Source organism: Mixophyes fleayi, chromosome 1 (genome assembly GCF_038048845.1).
Source record: "Mixophyes fleayi isolate aMixFle1 chromosome 1, aMixFle1.hap1, whole genome shotgun sequence".
In the NCBI taxonomy this organism is placed as follows: Eukaryota; Metazoa; Chordata; class Amphibia; order Anura; family Limnodynastidae; genus Mixophyes; species Mixophyes fleayi.
In genome coordinates this window covers 70,924,044-70,944,594 of record NC_134402.1, presented here as the reverse complement: position 1 = coordinate 70,944,594, position 20,551 = coordinate 70,924,044, and the positions used below count along the sequence as shown (strand labels likewise).

The 20,551-nt window shown below is 41.3% G+C and overlaps 1 protein-coding gene across 1 annotated transcript in view; it reads right to left on the bottom strand.

The window, feature by feature from the left end:
- The window catches only part of PDGFRL (platelet derived growth factor receptor like), a 97,826-nt gene that overhangs the window by 57,115 nt on the left and 20,160 nt on the right, over positions 1 to 20,551 (bottom strand). Inside the window, exon 2 of the mRNA XM_075196441.1 lies at positions 16,342 to 16,633. Within this exon, the coding sequence (XP_075052542.1) occupies positions 16,342 to 16,633 (292 nt within the window). The remainder of the gene's footprint in view (positions 1 to 16,341; positions 16,634 to 20,551) is intronic.

Here is a 20,551-nt window from a genome sequence, read left to right as displayed (position 1 = left end):
CAGTACACAGCTTGTTCTGCATGTAACATCCACAAGCAGTGTGGGATAGTTTCATGTACCTGATGTATTTCATAACTGGTTGTCACTTTCTTAAGTTATTTCTTCAACTTTTGTTTCCCGTAATGGGAGCATCTACAGAGTTTTACACTCTGCTTGTCTATCATGTACAAAGAAATATTAATTTACAGTTTTTTCCTTAAGCTTTTTATTTGCGGGCAATGGATATAAGTAGTAAGAGAAGGGTCAAATAGTATAATAAAAGGATGATTGTAACGCAAATGAAGCAGTTTAGGCATATGTTATCTCATCACTTTGCTTCTTATATGGTTAAAGTATTGGGCTCTCAGAAGTTGTTGAAATCTCAATTTAACTGTTTAAGGTTCAGCTGATCTGGTATGTAAATCAGGTCCCAAAGAGACGTTAGAACTTACAACTTCTTGGATGGCCAATGACCCTAAAGACAACAATGGGGGTATTGGCTGACACAATTTTTCATTCTGCCCAATAAAATCCAATCTGATCATGTAGAAGGGGCCGTAGGACGTTTCTTCTTTTAGGATTTTTGCAATTTTAATGATAAAGGAATGAACTGTTTTGGTAGTGTTGGTGAACCACCATAAGTGGAATAAGTACCCATGGTCAAAACTGAACAGATCTAATTATCAGGTGATCAGTGAAGATTCACAGGTAAAGAGACACCAGTAAGTCTGGCTTCCTGGTTGGTAGATCACCACACATTAATTGGACCGTTAGCTAGAATTGCAGTACTACCTATTCACATCCTGTGTAATCAAGTAAGATTTGCATACTACAATATGGGCCACAATACATTACAATGTACATGACAAGCTTTAAGAGTTGACATTTTTTAAACATCTTGTGCTGCCTGCGATAAATTAATCAATGATTCCTTTATTATATGGGCACCAATGGTGATATATTGTCAATGTTAAATTGTTCCATGTGTCTTCAGCCCAATTTGTTTGGCCAATAACGTTACAAAGGTGGTGTGGACACAAGCCTACGGACCATGGCCAAGCATATCTAGTTGTGATTGTTTCTGTCTTGGTTCTTGAATGTAAAATTTTTTTTCATGAATTGCCAGGGGTCACAAGTAATGCTTATAAGAATCATACTTTTAGCATATTAAAAGAAAACAAACCTCAAAGAGGTCTAAAACGGTTTATTTATATATATATGTGTCTGGATGAGGAATAACCCATTGTAAATTGCACTTTTTTAGCCAACCTAATCCTACGAATTGAGAGCAGTCCAGGATGTTGTTGGCTGTTATAGACAACTTGAAATCTTAGCCACATGTTCTGTATAATACACTTGTGTGAAGCTGGACTCCATACTCCTAGCTATCACACCACTGCAGTCTGAGCTGGTACTGGCACTAAAATAACATCACAGGCTTTTACTTCATACCACTGAAAAGCTGGAGAAGTAGACAGATTATACCCAGGGAGTATTATTTTAATCAAATAAAGTCTTTCCCCTGCTTATACCTTTGGCTTCACAGATTGTACAAAGCTTTGGCAACGTAAACACATTCTTCTAAAAATCCTCCTTTCTTTTCAATGCTGTTTAGGAATATTTCTAATCATTAAAAAAAAATCCCTGGAAAAAATGTTAAATATATTTTAATACCAATAAGATGGTATACAAGGTATAGCCAACTTTCTGGTGGTAATTTTGTGTAAAAAAATCTAAAAAAGTACTATGTAAAAATATATAAATTATCAGTGAGTCATCACAGCCTTACTGACAAGATTGTTGGCAGATTCCAACAGAATCCTCAGTAATCAGTTTTATTATTTCAATCAGAATTCCAACTTTTGAGCCACCTTGTGAATAATGACTTATAATTATGTACACTGTTACTAAAGACATATGTAGTCTTTAGTAACAATGTATTTATTTAATGCCAGCATATTATGCAGCAGGAGAACGGTGCGGTCAAGCAGAGAAGAAAGAAGACGGCGAGGAAAAGACATTGAACACAGAGAGCCCTTTTCAGGAACTACTCTGTGATCGGAAGACCGGCGTGATCAAGATAGAGGAAGGTGGCAGAGCCTAAAAGCAGCGGCTGTTGGGGAATCCCAGGAGAAGATCCCCGAAGACCTAGGAGACAGGTAAGGCCCTTCTGGGCATCATCCCTCTTGGGCCCCCCTCCCGCACTCTATTCTTTTCTCAGATAAAGGCACAAGCCCCTCAGCATTTTGGGCGCTAGGCCCCGGGCACAGTTAGGCATAGGCAGGGAATAGCCTGGAACTAGGCCCCCATAAAGTGTTGGGCTTAACACCCATAGTTAAAGAGGGCATAAGGCCCAATAAAGAGGCCGTAAGGCCCTATAGGTATAGTGGCATACAAGCCCAATAAAGAGGGCACAAGGCCCTATAGATAGAGTAGGTATCACAGCCCATAGTTAAAGAGGGGCAAAAGGCCCAGTAGACAGAGGCAGGGCACAAGGTCCTTATAGATAAAGTGGGCGTGAGAGCCCTTTGCTAAGAAGTTAAGGCAGGGCACTAAGCCCTTAGGAGCAGTGTGAGACGGAGGGCTAGCGTCAGGCAATAGGCCTGGGACAACAGTTTGAGCAGAAGGCTCCTGTTGTTGTGTTGTACACTAGACTTATCAGCTAACCAGAGCAGACCATCCTAGACAGTATTAACATGTAATTGAACTTGTGTGTTGATATAGCATTGTGTATTGTGTTTGGATTGTGTTTAGTAGTCTCTTCCAGGTACAAGACGTCAGGCCCCCATTAAAGGTAGGCTCTTGTAACCTGCTCTCTCCTTTGTGTTTACTCCCACAGAATAAACAGATTGTCACGGGCACTAGGAGTCTTGCCCTGGATTTCACCAGTTGGCTATGCTTACCAGAGAGGCGGAGTTTGCACAGCGGTCCTCTGGCAGCAGGGTGAATAGTGGAACGTATGTAACAGCAGATGGAGAGAGGATGCCAATGGAATTGAGGATAGTCAGTGACTTGCAGCTATACTGGTAAATGAGTCAGCGACTTGCAGCTATATTGGTAGATGAGTCAGCGACTTGCATCTATATTGGTAGATGAGTCAGCGACTTGCATCTATAGTGGAAAGGCAGGTTTGAACCACGGAGACCAGGGTGGACGTGAGCCGGTGAAGGAAGGTAACAGGAGAGTCAGTGGTCTGCGGATAGCAAGTTGTACCACTGCTGTGAAGGGAAGACTTGTCCAGGTGCAGGTAGGTAGCGGGGAAGTCAGTGGTCTGCGTACAGCAAGTTGTACCACTGCTGTGATGAGAAGACTTGTCCAGGTGCAGGTAGGTAGCGGGGAAGTCAGTGGTCTGCGTATAGCAAGTTGTACCACTGCTGTGACGAGAAGACTTGTCCAGGTGCAGGTAGGTAGCGGAGAAATCAGTGGTCTGCATATAGCAAGTTGTACCACTGCTAGTAAGTGAGGAGTTGTTCAGGTGTGGATGAGTGGAGGCATGAAAAGAGTCAATAACTGTATGAAGACAATGAGAGCACAGAGGAATTTGTTCCAAACAGATATGCAGCGTTTACAGCTAATAGTCTATAACGGTATATATACCGCTGCTGAGTAGAGAGGCTTGCACAAGGCTGATATGCGGGATAATAACTGATAGTCAATCACAAGTATGCATATCTCTGCTGAGTAAAGAAGCTTGTTCCAAACTGATATGCAGCGTAACAACAAATAGTCTATAGCGGGTATGGATACCGCTGCTGAGTAGAGAAGCTTGTCCTAGGCGGATATGCAAAGTAACAGTTGATAGTCAATAACAAGTAAGCATACCGCTGATAAGTAGAGAAGCTTGTCCACGAGGATATGCAGGTACAGCGGAAGCGCTGAATGGCTGTAGCGGGTATGGGAACCGCAGGTGAGCAGAGCAGGTAATCCAGCAGACAGCTGAGGACACGAGCAGGATACAGGAGTATGTAGCGTGTAAGGGAACCCCAGGTGAGCAGAGCAGGTAATCCAGCAGACAGCTGAGGACACGAGCAGGATACAGGAATCTGTAGCGGGTATGGGAACCCCCGATGAGTAGAGCAGGTAATCAGCAGGAAGCTGAGGACACTAGCAGAACACAGGAGACACCTTCAGAGACTCACAGGGAATGAGACTTAAGATCAGGCAACGATGTAATGAGCAAAGGTGCCTTAAATAGGGAGAGGTGCCTGATCCACCAATTAGATTAAAAGCAAAGGTCATAAGTTCTTGGATGCTGCGCATGCGCAGTCCATCAAGATGGCGGTCGGCCGCGGCTCAGGACAGGCGCCGGCAAGAAGGCTAGAGAACCACGCACCAGCGCAGAGGCACTTACGGTCCGGTGAGTGACACAGATAGAGAGTCAAATTACATCACATACGGTAGGTGTAGGATACATGTTAGTTTACCTGACCCGTACTTCCCTGGGCACGCAGACTTACCGAGGCAGTGATTGGGTACCCCAATGGCAGTGCAGCACGGCCCATTTGAGTTCTGGGGGTTCTTCCTTCAGTTCCACTTGGGTGCATGATTCTGAGTTCCGGCAGGTCCACCTGGCAGTTCCAGTAAAGGCAGTGTTACCACAGGATTGGGCGTGTCCGGTCTGAGTTCCGGTAGTGGCCACTGACATTTCCAAGTGGAGGCGTCTTGCCAGGTATAGCTGGGCCCCGGTCGAGCATCTGCAACTAGTCCTTGGTGCTGTGTAAGTGCCCCTAGTGAGGAGACAGTCTCCTTGGTAAGTCCTGGGATTTGGGTTTAGCTTATATCCCCTGAGAAGAAGGTAAGTACCGGCTGGTGCATCCCCATGAAGAGGACGGGGGTCTTTGGCAGTACACCACATAGTTGTTGTAGGATCAGTGTGCCTGTTGTTTAGCTAGTAATATCTTGTGATTGGTACACTATAGTCCCACGGTTAGTGTAGGTGAGAGGCTGTGTGTTGTCGTTGCAGGTGATGGGGGCATGCGAGCGAGCAGAAGTCAGAAGTGGGAGAAGCTCGGTGAGTATAGCTACTAGGTTTCCCTACTTCTGAGCGGGCCCTCGTCTATTGGCGAGTATAGTACTTGGGCGGAACTGTTTCTAGTCCCAAGTAATTGTAGTGCCGGTTTCTGGCCCAGAGGTGTCGGCAGGCGGCGTAGAGTGAGTGTCTCTGCCCCTTTGTCGTGGTCTCGGACATATTGTAACCTGGTGCAAGCAGATCCTCACTTTTGGTTTCTTCTCCAGGCGCAGTGGCAGGAAGACGGGAGAGTGATCCTTGGTTTGACCGACATGCATGCAGTGAGGTGTGCTTCATAGTGTCTACTCGGGATCCAGTGAGTCGTTGGAGTGTAGGAAAGGGGATTGTAGTCTGTGTGGCTCTGTCTCCTTCTTTTGCACTATTTACAGTTTACAATGCAGGCTGTAGGAGAAGTGGTGGTATGGCATACCACCGTATACACCCCACTTCAACCACTGCTATAAAGTATATAGAGGATAATGTAGACTGTACTATACGTTGTAAGGATATTAAAGTTCACCGAGGAATTTTATGTCTATATATAGTAGAGGCACCAGGCTTCTGACAGAGTTCCTTTACCTAGATCACAGGATTTCACGGTGCATACTAATATTCAACATAGGTGTCCTTTTATTACCATAAAGGTTTAATCCGCTATAAAATCTTGCACTGATTATTTCCCTTTGACATTCCTCTTTGGGAAAAAAATGTGGTGCTCCCTTAGTAAAATCCAGCCCCGTGCTGATCGCACTGGGGCTCTTCCCAACACCCCTGTGGGGTGGCTGTTGTGGTAATATTGTTTAACACTTTTGTATATGGCACTACTGGTTCCAGCAAGCCACGAAAGCCATAAAATGCTTGGATATACTGGCGCTTGTAGAACTTGGGTGGCACAATATTTAACATTGCACTGGGGTAATGGGTTCAATTCCAACTAGGGACCTATATGTATGGAGTGTGTATGTTCTCCATGTGCTTAAGAGATGAGTTTAACCCCAACTACATTGGGGTTAACAGGAGAAAAGGCATGGAACAAGCAACCTACAGTCATGGCCAAAAGTTTTGAGAATGACACAAATATTATTTTTCACAAAGTCTGCTGCCATTTTCTCTGATGAATCCCCTTTCAGATTGTTTGGGGCATCTGGAAAAATGCTTGTCCAGAGAAGGAAAGGTGAGCGCTACCATCAGTCCTGTGTTATGCCAACAGTAAAGCATCCTGAGACCATTCATGTGTGGGGTTGCTTCTCAGCCAAGGGAGTCGGCTCACTCACACTTTTGCCTAAGAACACAGTCATGAATAGAGAATGGTACCAAAACATCCTCCAAGAGCAACTTCTCCCAACCATCCAAGAACAGTTTGGTAAGAAACAATGTCTTTTCCAGCATGATGGAGCACCTTGCCATAAGGCAAAACTGATAACTAAGTGGCTCGGGGATCAAAACATCGGGTCTATGACCAGGAAGCTTCCCAGACCTTAATCCCATGGAGTGGTCAATCCTCAAGAGGCGGGTGGACAAACAAAACCCCCACAAATTCTTTTTTTTGTGAAATAACTCTGAAATGATGCAACCGATTACAACACCAATATTTCTGCAAATATACACACCGAGACCTTTAACTTGGTATATGATGCTCAGACAACGGCATCATAGAAATAAGCCACTTATAAAAGTTGTACTTATGCTATTAATATATAGATTGTACCTCTGATGGGTGATTTAGAGTAAGACACAAGTGTACTTGTCCTGTGAAAATATGGATCTTGCATAAAATTTATAACACTGTGTATGCACAAATTGATACAGTTTTTTGAGATGCACCGATTTAACACTTATGGTGTTCACGTGCAAGTGCATTAAGGGGGTGCATAAGCAGGTTTAACACGTCCCTCTGAAATGAGTTTTATTTTGGGGGACACAAATTTTTGAAATGCGTTAGTAAATTTTGACACATATTTTTTCCAGCTGCATCTATATGCTAGATTTAAGGTCGCAAACGGGCATCTTTTATGTTTAACTCTAAATTACCCCCATATTGTTCACTGAGCAAGAGAAAAAGACATAATTTTGCACTGACTATGTCTGTTGTAAATATTATGAAATAAAATATACATATGTATATATGCTGTTGTAAATTATAGCATAAAACTGTCTTAACAAATATCTGCAATGATGTGGAGATAAACAATTTATTAAACTACTGTACAGTCAGGAATATATACATATCACTTTTAAATTAACACACGATTCTAAAGTTAGAAGAAAAAAATTGACCAGAGGGAAAGGGTGAAAATGTGGAATTTCAGAAATGCTAAGATCTTAAAATGACATGTGGTGAACCTGCCTACTCAGCATATGAAAAAATGTTAGAAAATGTGTTAAAAACACAAACTCTGGCATAATTCAGAAATACAATAACTGAGGCCTTCTGGATTCTATTAATATATCATTTTGAAGAATGCCCAAGAATATGTCTTGCGTATAAGATAATATGGGACATTTACGTTTAGTGTTGGTGTGGCAGTGGTACGCCTGGGGCCTGTAGACTGCTTCCCAGACCCAGTCATTTACGTTCAATAAACTGTATGTGATTTTGCATTGACACTTTGTAACCGATTGAAGTAACAACATAATATTAGACCTGTGAGAACAGTGCGCTGAAAGCGTCCACTCGTGATGTCAGAGGAGAGGAATATTGCTTCCTATGTCTGCCTGTTGTGCATGCACTTACCATTAGACAGACTACACCCTGCGGTGGGGTTAGTGAGAGGTTAGTTTTAATGAATAGATATGGCTTCCCCCTGATAAAGAACCAAGCTGGTTCAAAAACCATAGAGCAGGCCTGCCAACCTGCGGCCCTCCAGGTGTTGTGAAACTACAAGCCCCAGCATGCTTTGCCGGTAGACAACCAGTTGATAGCTGGAAGGGCATGCTGGGACTTGTAGTTTCACAACACCTGGAGGGCCGCAGGTTGGACAGGCCTGCCATAGAGCATCTCCCCTTACCCTTAACATCACTAAATCCTACTTCCCAACATTTAGAATGCCAAAAGAGGGACAACATTAGCCCCACCCCCATTCCAACCAAAAGGATAAAATGTCTAAAAACCCCACCCACTTTCATGTTAAGCACCGCCCCCTTTGCGTTCCGAGAGTTGGGATGTACCACTAAAATCGAGACCAATGGGAGGTATATGCTAAGTTCAACTGGGAATCCATGGGCAGTTTTAGTTGAACCATATCTGGTGCCAAACATACAAGATAATCTATATTTTCTACCAAGTATAACATGCTAAGACAAGTTTGAGCCCTATTTGGCAAAAATGTAATCATTCTTTATTTATACAGTGTCTTTCTCCTAATAAAACTCAAAGTAACTTACATTGCAGCAGAGACAGAGAGTGAGGCAGCCATCTTGGGTGTGCTCAGCAGCTATTCTATACAATCACTCACAACAGCCTCTGCCTCATTGGAGCTTATAGTCTAAATTCACTTCCAGACCCACACAGGTCTTTTTATGTCACAAGTTTTTGGACTGTCTGGACGTAAACCTGAAGGAATGTCACACAAACAGAAGGAGAACATATAAACTTCACACAGATAGGGCTATGGTGGGTATCAAACCCATTGTGGTTGAAAGCAGTAATACTAACCACTTTGAGCATCATTTGGTGCCAGGTATAATATGCGAGCCATATCTGGTAACAAATTTTAATACACAGGGCCATAACTGTACCAAGTCAAATATGGAAAGCCATATCTGGTGCCAAGTCTAATATTCAGAGCAATGTCTGTTGCCTAGAATATCATGCACAGCCATATCTGATAGCAATTAAACACTTACCCTTGCTGATCTCTCTCACACCGATACTCTCTCTTCTCTATTCTAAAGTGATTCCTCAGGCAAGTTTCACCATCGGCCTACAAGCTGCCAAGCAACGTACAGCGTAGGACAGGAACAAGGGCAGATATTGGCCGGAAGACAGTGCGGGAGAGAGGGGAAGAGGGTCGGCAGCTGAAGCTGTTTTTCACTTTTTTTATGTAAATGTAATGTAAAAATAAAACTTGGAGATACAGGACCTTAGGCAACTGCCCAGTTTGCCACTCCATTCACAAATGCTGTAGAAATCACAGATGGGCACCATGCCCTGCAAGCATCCATGTCTATTTGTGTTCCACGTGTGGCTTTCAAACAGACATTCTCTGCAGGGCTGTTGATGTGAGTTTTATAGTGTTACATTGTTTCGATATTGTAAGTATAATTTTATTTCTGAATAAATCATTTTTTGACTGTACTACCTTATAGGCTCTATAGTGTTTCTTGGTAGAATAGACATATTATTATACAAAAGTAGGGGTCATAACCATTGCCACATCTGCATAAGACTTGGTTAGAAAAGATATGCTTCGGAAAAATATGTTTGGGTGGCATAGTGGTATAGTTGTTTTTTCTTTATCAGCCCAGGGTTCAAGTTCAAACAGGGACTATCCGTGATAAAATGTTATGTTCTCTCAGTGTTCATGTGGGTTTCCTCTGGGTACTCTGGTTTCCTCCCATAATCCAAAGACATACTGGTAAATTAAATGGCCTCTGACTAAACTGGCTTTGGTATTTGTGCTACGGCTGTAGGGAAATTAGATTGTAAAGTCTATCGGTGCAAGAGATGATATGCCTGAATAATCCCCTGATTAATTGCTGCATAATACGTTTATGCTGTATTGATAAATGAGAGAAATGATAAAGTTGTTTAGTGTGGTCCGAGATTCAGGTCAGTGAGTATGTCACTGTTGCCTAAAGTTCTACAGAATGTAATGTGTGGAATCTGTATTATATTAAGTGGTTCAAAGGAAATTTTTGGGGAAATGGAGTAAAATGTGAACTTTTAAATTTCAAACTATTTATTCAACGGATTGTATGTTTGAGGCTGTGTACCTGATTAGTGCCTGATTCTGCTGTTATTATTGACTCCGAATTCCTATTCTGAGATACTAAGGGGCATATTTAAGAAATCACGGTAGTGCACTATCGTGCACTATTAAAGTAATTATATCGTTTTCAAATAAGCATTGCATAGGCGATTGTATTATGTTTCTAATGCACAAAGTGATTTATTTTAGCAGATGTAAATAGTCAACAATTCAATACATTATTATATTATGATACAGTACAGTACAGCCAATGCCAAAAGATACATACATACCGCGCTCTTATTGCATGCATTCGCTGCGCATCCACGGGACCCAATGGACAGTATATCTGCTTAGAATACTGTGTCAGAGTTGACTGAGGGCCGTGGGGGTGCAGCTATGATTATATACAGTACAGTGTTACACAGTGAACAATAGAGATGACGTAGATTGTTTCTATAGGTCAAGACAAAGGGTGGCTCCAGGGTAAACAGGTCATAGGCTGATTCAATCTAAGGAATCCAAAGGTGGGGGTCGTCTCTCCAGGGGGTCTGCTCCTTTTATAGCCAACATCATACAAAGGTTTATTCCCTAATATCAATAACTAAAGTATGCAATGTGCGATCTCTTCGCCGACTGCACCGGACAGCTGCTGATGAATAGGGGATCAATATGATATCAGGCATGACACCTTTCCTATAACCTAAACCTTTAATAACACTAAAATGTACATATAATCATATTATATAAACTAATATTAAACCAAATACTATCTGTTTATAAATGACAGTGTAACGGAACTAATATGAATATGAATTATATAGATAACTAAATGTTGTAATGCGAGTGTGTGCGTGCGTATTTTACCGTGCGATCGCACCACGCGCTGTGTTAGGTGGCGTACGGAACTGTGTTACGTGGCGTACGCATCGCAATCGCACGGCAAAACAGTATTAACCAATATATTTTCGTTCATCCAATTATACGACTTCGACAGCACTTACCGTGTAAATCAGGTCCTGATGTGTCCTCCGCAAATTTATTAAAGGTGCATCATGCATATCTGCTGCTTTGCATTCCTCATCGTTTTTGCGAGCAGTCACCATTCAACAGTGTGGTGACTGCTCTGGCCGCAATCTATCAAGTCCCGAAAAAACTTGTTATGTTAATGTACGCATTATCGGAAATGCAGGTGAAACTTTTTTTCTTGGTTATGTCCAGCTCTGCTCCGGAGAGCAGAGCTGGACAGCGCATGTGCAGGGAGTGATTTTGTGATCCCACCCTGTCACATGATATCACTGGTTTGAGATGTCTTTGCGCAGCCTCAAGGTCTCTGGACGGCACATGCGCAGTTGCATGAAGAACACAAACTAAGCTGAAGAGGAGGAGATCCGGAGACAGCACATCCGAAGAGGCAGTGGTGAGTATGTATTTTTTATCACAGAAACAGCAGTTTATCGGAACTGCTGTTTCTGTGATCCGTTTGTCATAAATTTGAGAAATAGATCAATCCTTATCCATGCGATAAGGATTGATAACTATTTCTCATTTTTGCCGATAAATGATAAATGTGCCCCTAAACCTTTGGTTGGCCCTCTATGCCATCCCTTAATTGCCTAAAGAAGTGTAAGGTAGGATTTCATCCTCTTGTCCTCCGATGATTAAAAAAAAATTTGCAAACACATTCACGTATATTCCAGAGTTTCTTCTTAATGAATTAAGTCCAGTATAGTGCAAGATCATTTTTCACACTTTGGCTCGGGATAATTATTACATTTTCCTAGCAGCCTGTCTGATGCCATACCAAATTCCCTTTGGCAACCAATTACCAATCTGACAAAACATTGTTTTGGGTGTGTGTGAGCAGTGCCGGTGCTAACACTAGGGGAACCTAGGTGATCGCCTAGGGCGATGTGTTTAGGGGTCACCGAAGATACTGAATGAGTGACAAGATGTCACTACGTTATCCCCGCACTGCGTGCTAGTCGCTGACATGGAAGGACAATAGCCAGCTGCTTCTATAGGGAAAGGGGTTGAGAGGGTGCCCACGACGGGTGTGAGCCTAGGGATCCCAGGGTGCACATGCCAGCCCTGTGTGTGAGAAGGTTCAACTTTGTAAATGTGCAAGGCCACCATAGGTTTTATATGTGTTACGCCACAAGTAACAACTTTAAAATGAAGTAAACAATTCCATCTCCTCCTCTCGTCCAACGTGAGTTTCCTGCTATGTTGCTGCTACCGATGGCGCATGTTGATAACACTGGAATAAAATCCACGGTGATCCACGGTAAATACAGTTTCCACAGCTCTCACTAAAGTTACCTGCACCTATTTATGTATCAAGAAGAATATAAGGCGAAAGGTGGTCGCTAAACAGTGCAATAATTCGGAGAGAAAAAGGGGTTGGATACCACCGCACAAGATAGTGTAAAGTATAAACTAATCTCCTCCTATAGTATATGTTACGTAACAAAACCTGGGATATAGAGATGTCAGAAACAGTGCAACCCAAAATGTTTAATTACATACCACAGAAAACACAAAGAGATTGGTGGACTTGCAGTGCATTTCCGAGTATTTACTTGAAGTTAACAACTCCTATTGAGGAATTTAAGAAGCCATGATAGGGGTAGACAAGGGCTTCACAGCTGCGAAAACTGGGACAATATCCATGAAAAACATGATTTTTGGAGTGAAGCATAGGAATGATAAGAGCACGTGGTTATTCCAGACATTGTATCATGTGCAAGACAACAATTTCCTGGCACTGATATTCCCTGAACTTGCAAGCAAATCTCCCAGCATGCATTGCCTGGTATACATCACTGTGGAGCCAATGCTGTGGGCACAGCTAAGTGCTATGGTGTATGGGGTGTATCAGAGAGACATGATGCTGATCTAGTTACAATGGGAGTGGAGTTAATATAAATATAAATGTCTCCATCTCCCACTGACTCTCCTCATTCCAACCAGACCGCTGATAGCTGTACAGAAATGCCAGTCACCAATGTCTGGATTATGATTGGCGGCTGGTAATGCTTCTGCCTTACACACACTTATTCCCACCACCAGCTATAATTGTTATTCCTCAACCATGTGCATCAGTGGTTGCCCACCTTATTATCATATGTTATTTATATGCATCGTGGCCCTCTGAAAATAAAGCATTGCATAATATGTTGGCACGTAATAAATAAAGCATAATAATAATGTGAGAAATGCTTACTCAGGCATGTTGGTGATAGGGCAAAAACCTTTTGTAGTGACAAATAAGAAGAGCAATGCATTGATAGTGACACATATTGGTAGTAACTAGAGATGCTCACTGACCTCCGTGAACTGGTTTTGGTTTTGGATCTTGATTAGCTTCGTGTTTTGGTTTTGGTTTTGGCAAAACCGCCCTCGGTTGTTTTGATTTTGGATTTTTTAGAAAAAATCCTAAAATATACTAAAATCACATATTTTTGTTCTTTTTTTGTTCCTACATTATTATTAACCTGAATAACACTAATTTTAAGTCGATTGCAGTCAATTTTGACCACCTCACAGATCACAATATTATTTTCATACACTTTCGGACAAAGACTGCAGCGACCTGGCTGGATGGTAAGTGACAGAGCAATGACACAAACACATAGCAGTTCCTAGCACATCTAGGACACATTGGTACACAGCAGTGGCAGAAAAGAAAAATGGTGCAAGATGGAATTGTCATTGGGCCCGCCCTCCCTACCACCCACCCACTGTTATGTTGGATCTTAAAAAGGAATCCAAAAATCCCGAGATCTGAGGACGTAACAATGACGTTTTGCCTCGTTTTAGATTCCGAGGATGATATTGTTTGGTAGTGCTAGCATATAACCCTGGACATGGTTAATCCTCAAAGTGCTGGTCATGCATTCTAGTTTTCCCACTTCCTCTCCTACACATCAACAATCACACCTGGTAGGCTGATAGCATATGTGGGCCTCAATGTTGAGCTTACAGCCCAGGTAAATTAGTTTTTATATATATATAAAGGGGGAAAACTTTTCCTTTGTTGGATGACGGTAGTGCAGGCAGGTCTCCAGCAGGGGGGGGAGCATATAACAATTGCAGTGCATCACAATTAGAGAAAAAACCTTACTGCAGACAATAATATAAACATCTTTCAAATCCTTCAAACATGCCTACATGAGGACACGCACATGTTGCTGATAACACAATTTCTTTCTTTCTAAAAGAACTGTTTTTTTGTATTTATTATGTGCTTCTTATTGCGATTTTCATGTATCAAGTAGAGGAATTGTATAAAGAAGTTTAGATATATGAATATTAATATGTGTCACCAGCTTAAGTGAAATAATGCCCTTATTGGAGGGTTTGAATATAAATTGCCCACAAGAGGGATCAGTTTACTATGCACCTTGAGAAAGACCAGTTAAGGTCGAAACATGTTGGAGCATGTTATTATATCTTTTTATTATATCTCCTCCATTGAATGGATGTTTAATTTCCGGCTGTTCTACACTGCGACCAATTTGGAAGCCCTGTGGAATTATACCAACTGCCTGAATACTCTGTTTATCTGGTAGGAGTAGATACACTTTGTTTTAATATTGATTTATATTTATATCTTTGTGATTATATGAATAAATTTTATCAAAACAACATCACACTAGATATATTTTTTTATATATTTTTTTCTCTGCTGGTGAAATATACATGATGTATGTTAATGGAATTTACCCACGGATAAAGATCCTATGAAAAGAAAAGGAAAACCACAATTTGATGGGCCTGTATTTCATCTAACTCTTGTGAGTACCCCACCAAAAGGGGCGTCTACATGTAAAAGAGATCTTCTTTTTCAACCTATAAGAACATAGTTAAATTGTTCCATGTACAATTTTGATTGTATTACACTATGTTGCTCTTTTCTCTTTGTTCTATGACCACATGAACAACCTGTGAGAAGTAAGATTTGGAGGATTACTATCATACAATTTAAGTATTCTCCTATTCTATACTATCTAACTTTATAGAGAATATTTATAAGCGCCTGCAGGTTTTCATAATACTCTATATGCTCTGAATGGCTAAAAGTTATTTTATTCTACCTCATCTTCCTGTGTTTTCTGTGTGTTATAAGTTTTGAAGAACGAATAAAGTAGGGTCATATACACAAGTTGAAATGAGTGATGTAAGTTTAATGTTATGACTTACTGCAACTAGTGACACATATGAGCAAATTGGATGTAGGGGGGGTCATAACTTGGTCCCTCTGGCTGCAATAGGGCAGTAGGATGCAAAGAACAGAAACCACTATCTACTAAGCTTGGCCACATTTGTGAACATCTAGGGGTAAATTTATCAAGCTGCGGGTTTGAAAAAGTGGAGCTGTTGCCCATCGCAACCAATCATATTCTAGTTATCATTTACTTAGTACATTCTACAAAAATGACAGCTAGAAACTGATTGGTTGCTATAGGCAACATCTCCACTTTTTCAAACCTGCAGCTTGATAAATTTACCCCCTAGGCTTTAACTGAGTGCAAGTAGAGACAATGGCTGGTAATAAGTACTAAGTGAATTACCAGGATTATCTATTATTATTATTGTTGTTGTTGTTTTTATTATTATTCTATACAGACAGCCCAAGGGTTTGTTACTCATATAAACGTATTCAGTATCTGCTGCACAGATGGGCTGCACACTGTACACATGAAGAAACTTAGCAGCTTTAATTACACGTGTAGAGCTCTGTTCCTGTGTGCTTGTTCCATGATCTGCAGCTGCTTTATTGGTTGTTTCTAAATGACTCTGCTCACTGTACAGCTTCTGGTAAGTATCCATTGCGTATTTCTATTATCAGTTCTTGGATGTCTCTTTGGCAAACCACTAACTCCATGTCTGCTGTGTTGCAGATCGTGCCTCCTTTACTGATACATGTTACCGTTGTGCTGCTGTTTGTCTTTATTTAATGGAATTATTTATTGTGTTTTTATGCAGCTTATTATGTTTCTAAATAATTCATTGATATGTATCACTGTGGTGCTAATAATTATTATTATTCTGTTCCAGTTACTTTTAAAAGGAAGGAGATTATAATTTCCTTCTGATCAAACCATTATAACCTAGTGTTTAATATGGCATTTTATGTGTTTTTTAACAGGTTGTTCATTTTTATAACACTCAGTTGTATTTAATAAACATAAATTCAAGACTTGTTTATTTGTATAGCTTTTTTTGCCTGTTGTACACACAGGTTCTCATATTTTATTAAGGCTCAATTTCTTTATTTTGGAAATGATCAATTATTGGATACTTGGCAAACAGTAATGTATTCTAGAGATGCTGTATAAAGTACCTGTAAGAACAGTTATAAATGCTCATTGTTAAACAGCACAAAGCCCCGTGACAAGGAGATAACACACAGTTTAGTTAGTAACTATAAACCAGTACCTGAGTCTGGAGTCCTTGAATGTGTTCAGGTACTCAGGGTAGCTCCATGCTATCCTCTCTCCCTTACACCTCAGCTCCATGCTCTGCCCCGCTGACATAGTCAGCATTGCTGGGGGCTTCTGGAAGCGGCCTTTGTCCATGACTTGTGTCATTATGGACTGAACCTTGGAGATGGGCTCTGTGGATTCCTTTAGCTTAGTAAGTTTGGGTTTCAGTTTCTTTATTGCAGGTTTAATTTTATTTTCTGCAGGTTCTTTCGAACGTTTACCTTTGGCGGCAGGTTGACCAAACACTAAAATAAAAATGTACAGAGGCGTTTAGTATTGTAAAACACCACATAAACATATTAACAGAAGGGCAGTTACATGCTACAAACACGTCACGAAAAAAAGAGAAGAATTTAACAACTGATTAAAAAATCACCAAACCTGGTAAGATTTTTTATTTTTTTTTAAACAAACATTAACATTCCTGGGGGTATATTTACTAAACTGCGGGTTTGAAAAAGTGGAGATGTTGTCTTTAGCAACCAATCAGATTCTAGCGGTCATTTTGCAGAATGTACTAAATAAATGATAACTAGAATCTGATTGGTTGCTATAGGCAACATCTCCACTTTTTCAAACCTGGAGTTTAGTAAATATACCCCCTGAAACTGATATGGCCTTTAAACGAACATAAAACACCCCACCATTTTAAAGTTGGTGTATTTTCATTCTTATGGGAATATATTAGGACACCTTATTTCATTTTGATACTACTGCACCCATCCCACTTCATTTTTTTATTGGAGGGCATTAATGGAGAAATAACATAAAAATTAGATATTGTTATTAGAGAATTGTACAGTAACATATCATGATTAGAGAATTTTGAAGTAACTCCACCGTTTAATAAAAAAAAAATTCCACAAAAATATCTCATATGTCTGTAGTTTATGTTTGGCATCCAAACATGACCAGTATAGAAAAGAATACATAATACACCTCATGATTTTCAAATACAGACTCTCCAACATAACACCTTTCCCCAGATATAACATTTGATGCTCCTGAAATTCCCACTTAAATTACTATTGCAGTTACTTGTACTAAATTTAATTAATTTACATTAGTGAATTAAGTACAGATAACTGTAATAATAATTTAAGTGGGAAGTTTTAGGAGCAGAGCAGTTTGTAACATGGGGAAAGAGTCTTGTTGGAGGGTGCGCAAATGTAATTTAACATTTTGGCAAGATTATGAGATATAAACACAAAGAAAACCTCAATAACTATTTTCTCCCTTACGCTAATGGGGCTGCGGCCTGCGGGCATAGAGGTGATTGTATTCACATCTGGTGGCATTGCCCGAAGATCATCCTATTCTGGAGGGAAATTCATGCAATGCTGGAACAGATATTGGACTACACCCCCCCCCCCCCCCCCCTCCCCTTCCCCCCGGTCTGCTCTCTTGTGCCTCCCTGTCCCTGGTTTAGGACCACAGTCCAACAAACTTGTTTCTCAAATTTTGAATGCAGCCAAATCTTTTATAGCTAAATACTGGAAAGATCCTTTCCCACCTTCTCTCTAACATGTTAACAATACAATTTGGTCCTCTATGTAAAAAAATACTTTTCAACTGCAATTGAAAGAAGATAAATTCCACCCCATTTGTGAGCCTTGGATTACATTTGCCTCCCCCACTCTCATCACTACATAGTTGCTGAATATCGTGTTTTATATCGACTCTTCCCACTATAATCCACCATTTAATCTGGCTTCACTATAATAGCTAAGTGGGCACAGTGTATCACTAACCTTCTTGCTTAAACTAAGTTTGGCCCTCTGTCTTTTGCCCTTCCTCTTTTCTCCCCTTTTTTCTCTTTCCTCCCACTGTAATCTAAATTTAAAAACAGTTCAAATGACATACTGAAAATGTTCTTTTTCTTAGTCTTGTCTTGTTATTATTGTGTTAATGTTATATTGTTGAACATTTTGTTTTACTTATTTATTCTGTTTGTACAAATTGCCAATTCAAAATGGAAAGTTTAAAAAAAGGAAAAAAACTCAACAGTATTATTTCTTTAGTTGATATATCAAAGAACAACATCATAAGAGCACATAACGAGACATAAACTAAACATAGGGACCAGCACACAACTCAATAGATTTTGTTATGCACGTTTTGTCGCTATTCAATAACGATTCTCGAATCTCGATTTGTGTTTCCAACGCACAAATATTTATTCTCAAAAAGTAGCAGAATAATTCAAGCGAAATAATAATAAGTACAGCCGTTACTTATCGCAGGCGCTCTGGATCCAGTGAACAGTCATTCAGGTCTGAAGTCTGTGGTCAAGATGACTGAACACTAGATGAAAAGCTCCTGCTTATATGCAAACAGAAATACAGTAAAACAATGCAGATGGTGTGGCTTGCTTCTATTGGTCCAGGATGTTGCAGATCATAGGCTAGTTCAAACGAAAGAATCCAAAGGTGGGGGTCATCTCTCCAGGGGATGTGCTCCGTTCTTCCCGCCAAGACTCCAGTTTCAACTAGTCCATTAGCATTTTATAGTCAGTATCACATTAAAGGTTTATTCCCTAACATCAATAACTAGAGTATGCAATGTGCAATCTATTCGCCGAATGAACCGGACAGCTGCTGATGAATAGGGGATTAAAATGATACCATACATGACACATTTCTTTTACTAACATGCATATAACTTATAATATTACACATAAACACTACTATATTTCAACATAAATAACTATGTGTTACAACTACAATTAATGTGTACTATTTACAAGTGCGAGTGTATATGCGAATGTATATAAAAGTGTAAAAACTGTTTATTGCCACGTGTTGCGGCTGGATACGCCCTTCCACGCCGTAGCGTGCTCTACGCATATTTTCGGACAAAGACAACCAAGTTTGCTTGATATTAATTGAAATGACTTTACCCAATTTGCTGACTTCGACAATTTCTATACAGAAATTACCAAGAAACAGTTCCTATAAATGACCTTAACAATCACAATGCAATAGCATTCACAGAGAGGCGGAACAGGGGATTGAAGGGGCGGACGGACGTAAGCCGTGTACAGTAAAGGTGTTATGAGGAAGGGGGGGAGCAGGGCAAGTACTGCGATGAAAGATGAGGGAGCGGAGCATTTTCTGTGATGAGGTAGGGGAATGATGGAATATTTACTGTGAGGAGGGGGGAGCACAGTATGTACAAATCTACGATAATAATAATAATAATAATAATGTTCCGCTCCCCCCGTCCCTCATCACAGTACATGCTCTGCTCCATCCCCGTCCCTCATCACAGTACATGCTCTTCCCCCCCCCTCCCTCATCACAGTACATGCTTTGCTCCCCCCCTCCCTCATCACAGTACATGCTTTGCCTCTCCCACATCCCTCATCACAGTACATGCTCTGTCCCCCACATCCCTCATCACAGTACATGCTTTGCTCCCCCCTCCCTCATCACAGTACATGCTCTGCTCCCCCCATCCCTCATTACAGTATATGCTCTGTTCCCCCCTCCATCATCACAGTACATGCTCTGCTCCCCCCCTCCCTCATCACAATACATGCTTTGCTCCCCCCTCCCTCATCACAGTACATGCTCTGCTCCCCCATCCCTCATTACAGTATATGCTCTGTTCCCCCCTCCCTCATCACAGTACATGCTCTGCTCCCCCCTCCCTCATCACAGTACATGCTCTGCTCCCCCCCTCCCTCATCACAGTACATGCTCTGCTCCCCCCCTCCCTCATCACAGTACATGCTCTGCTCCCCCCTCCCTCATCACAGTACATACTCTGCTCCCCCCCTCCCTCATCACAGTACATGCTATGCTCCCCCCTCCCTCATCACAGTACATGCTTTGCCTCTCCCACATCCCACATCACAGTACATGCTCTGCTCCCCACATCCCTCATCACAGTACATGCTTTGCTCCCCCCTCCCTCATCACAGTACATGCTTTGCTCCCCCCTCCCTCATCACAGTACATGCTGCGCTCCCCCCCTCCCTTATCACAGTACATGCTCTGCTCCCCCCCTCCCTTATCACAGTACATGCTCTGTTCCCGCCTCCCTCATCACAGCACATGCTCTGCCTCCCACATCCCTCATCGCAGCACATGCTCCGTCCCTCCCCTCCCTTCCCTAGATGTATAAATGTGTAGGGTTCATTGGAAGCCATGTCTGGAGGA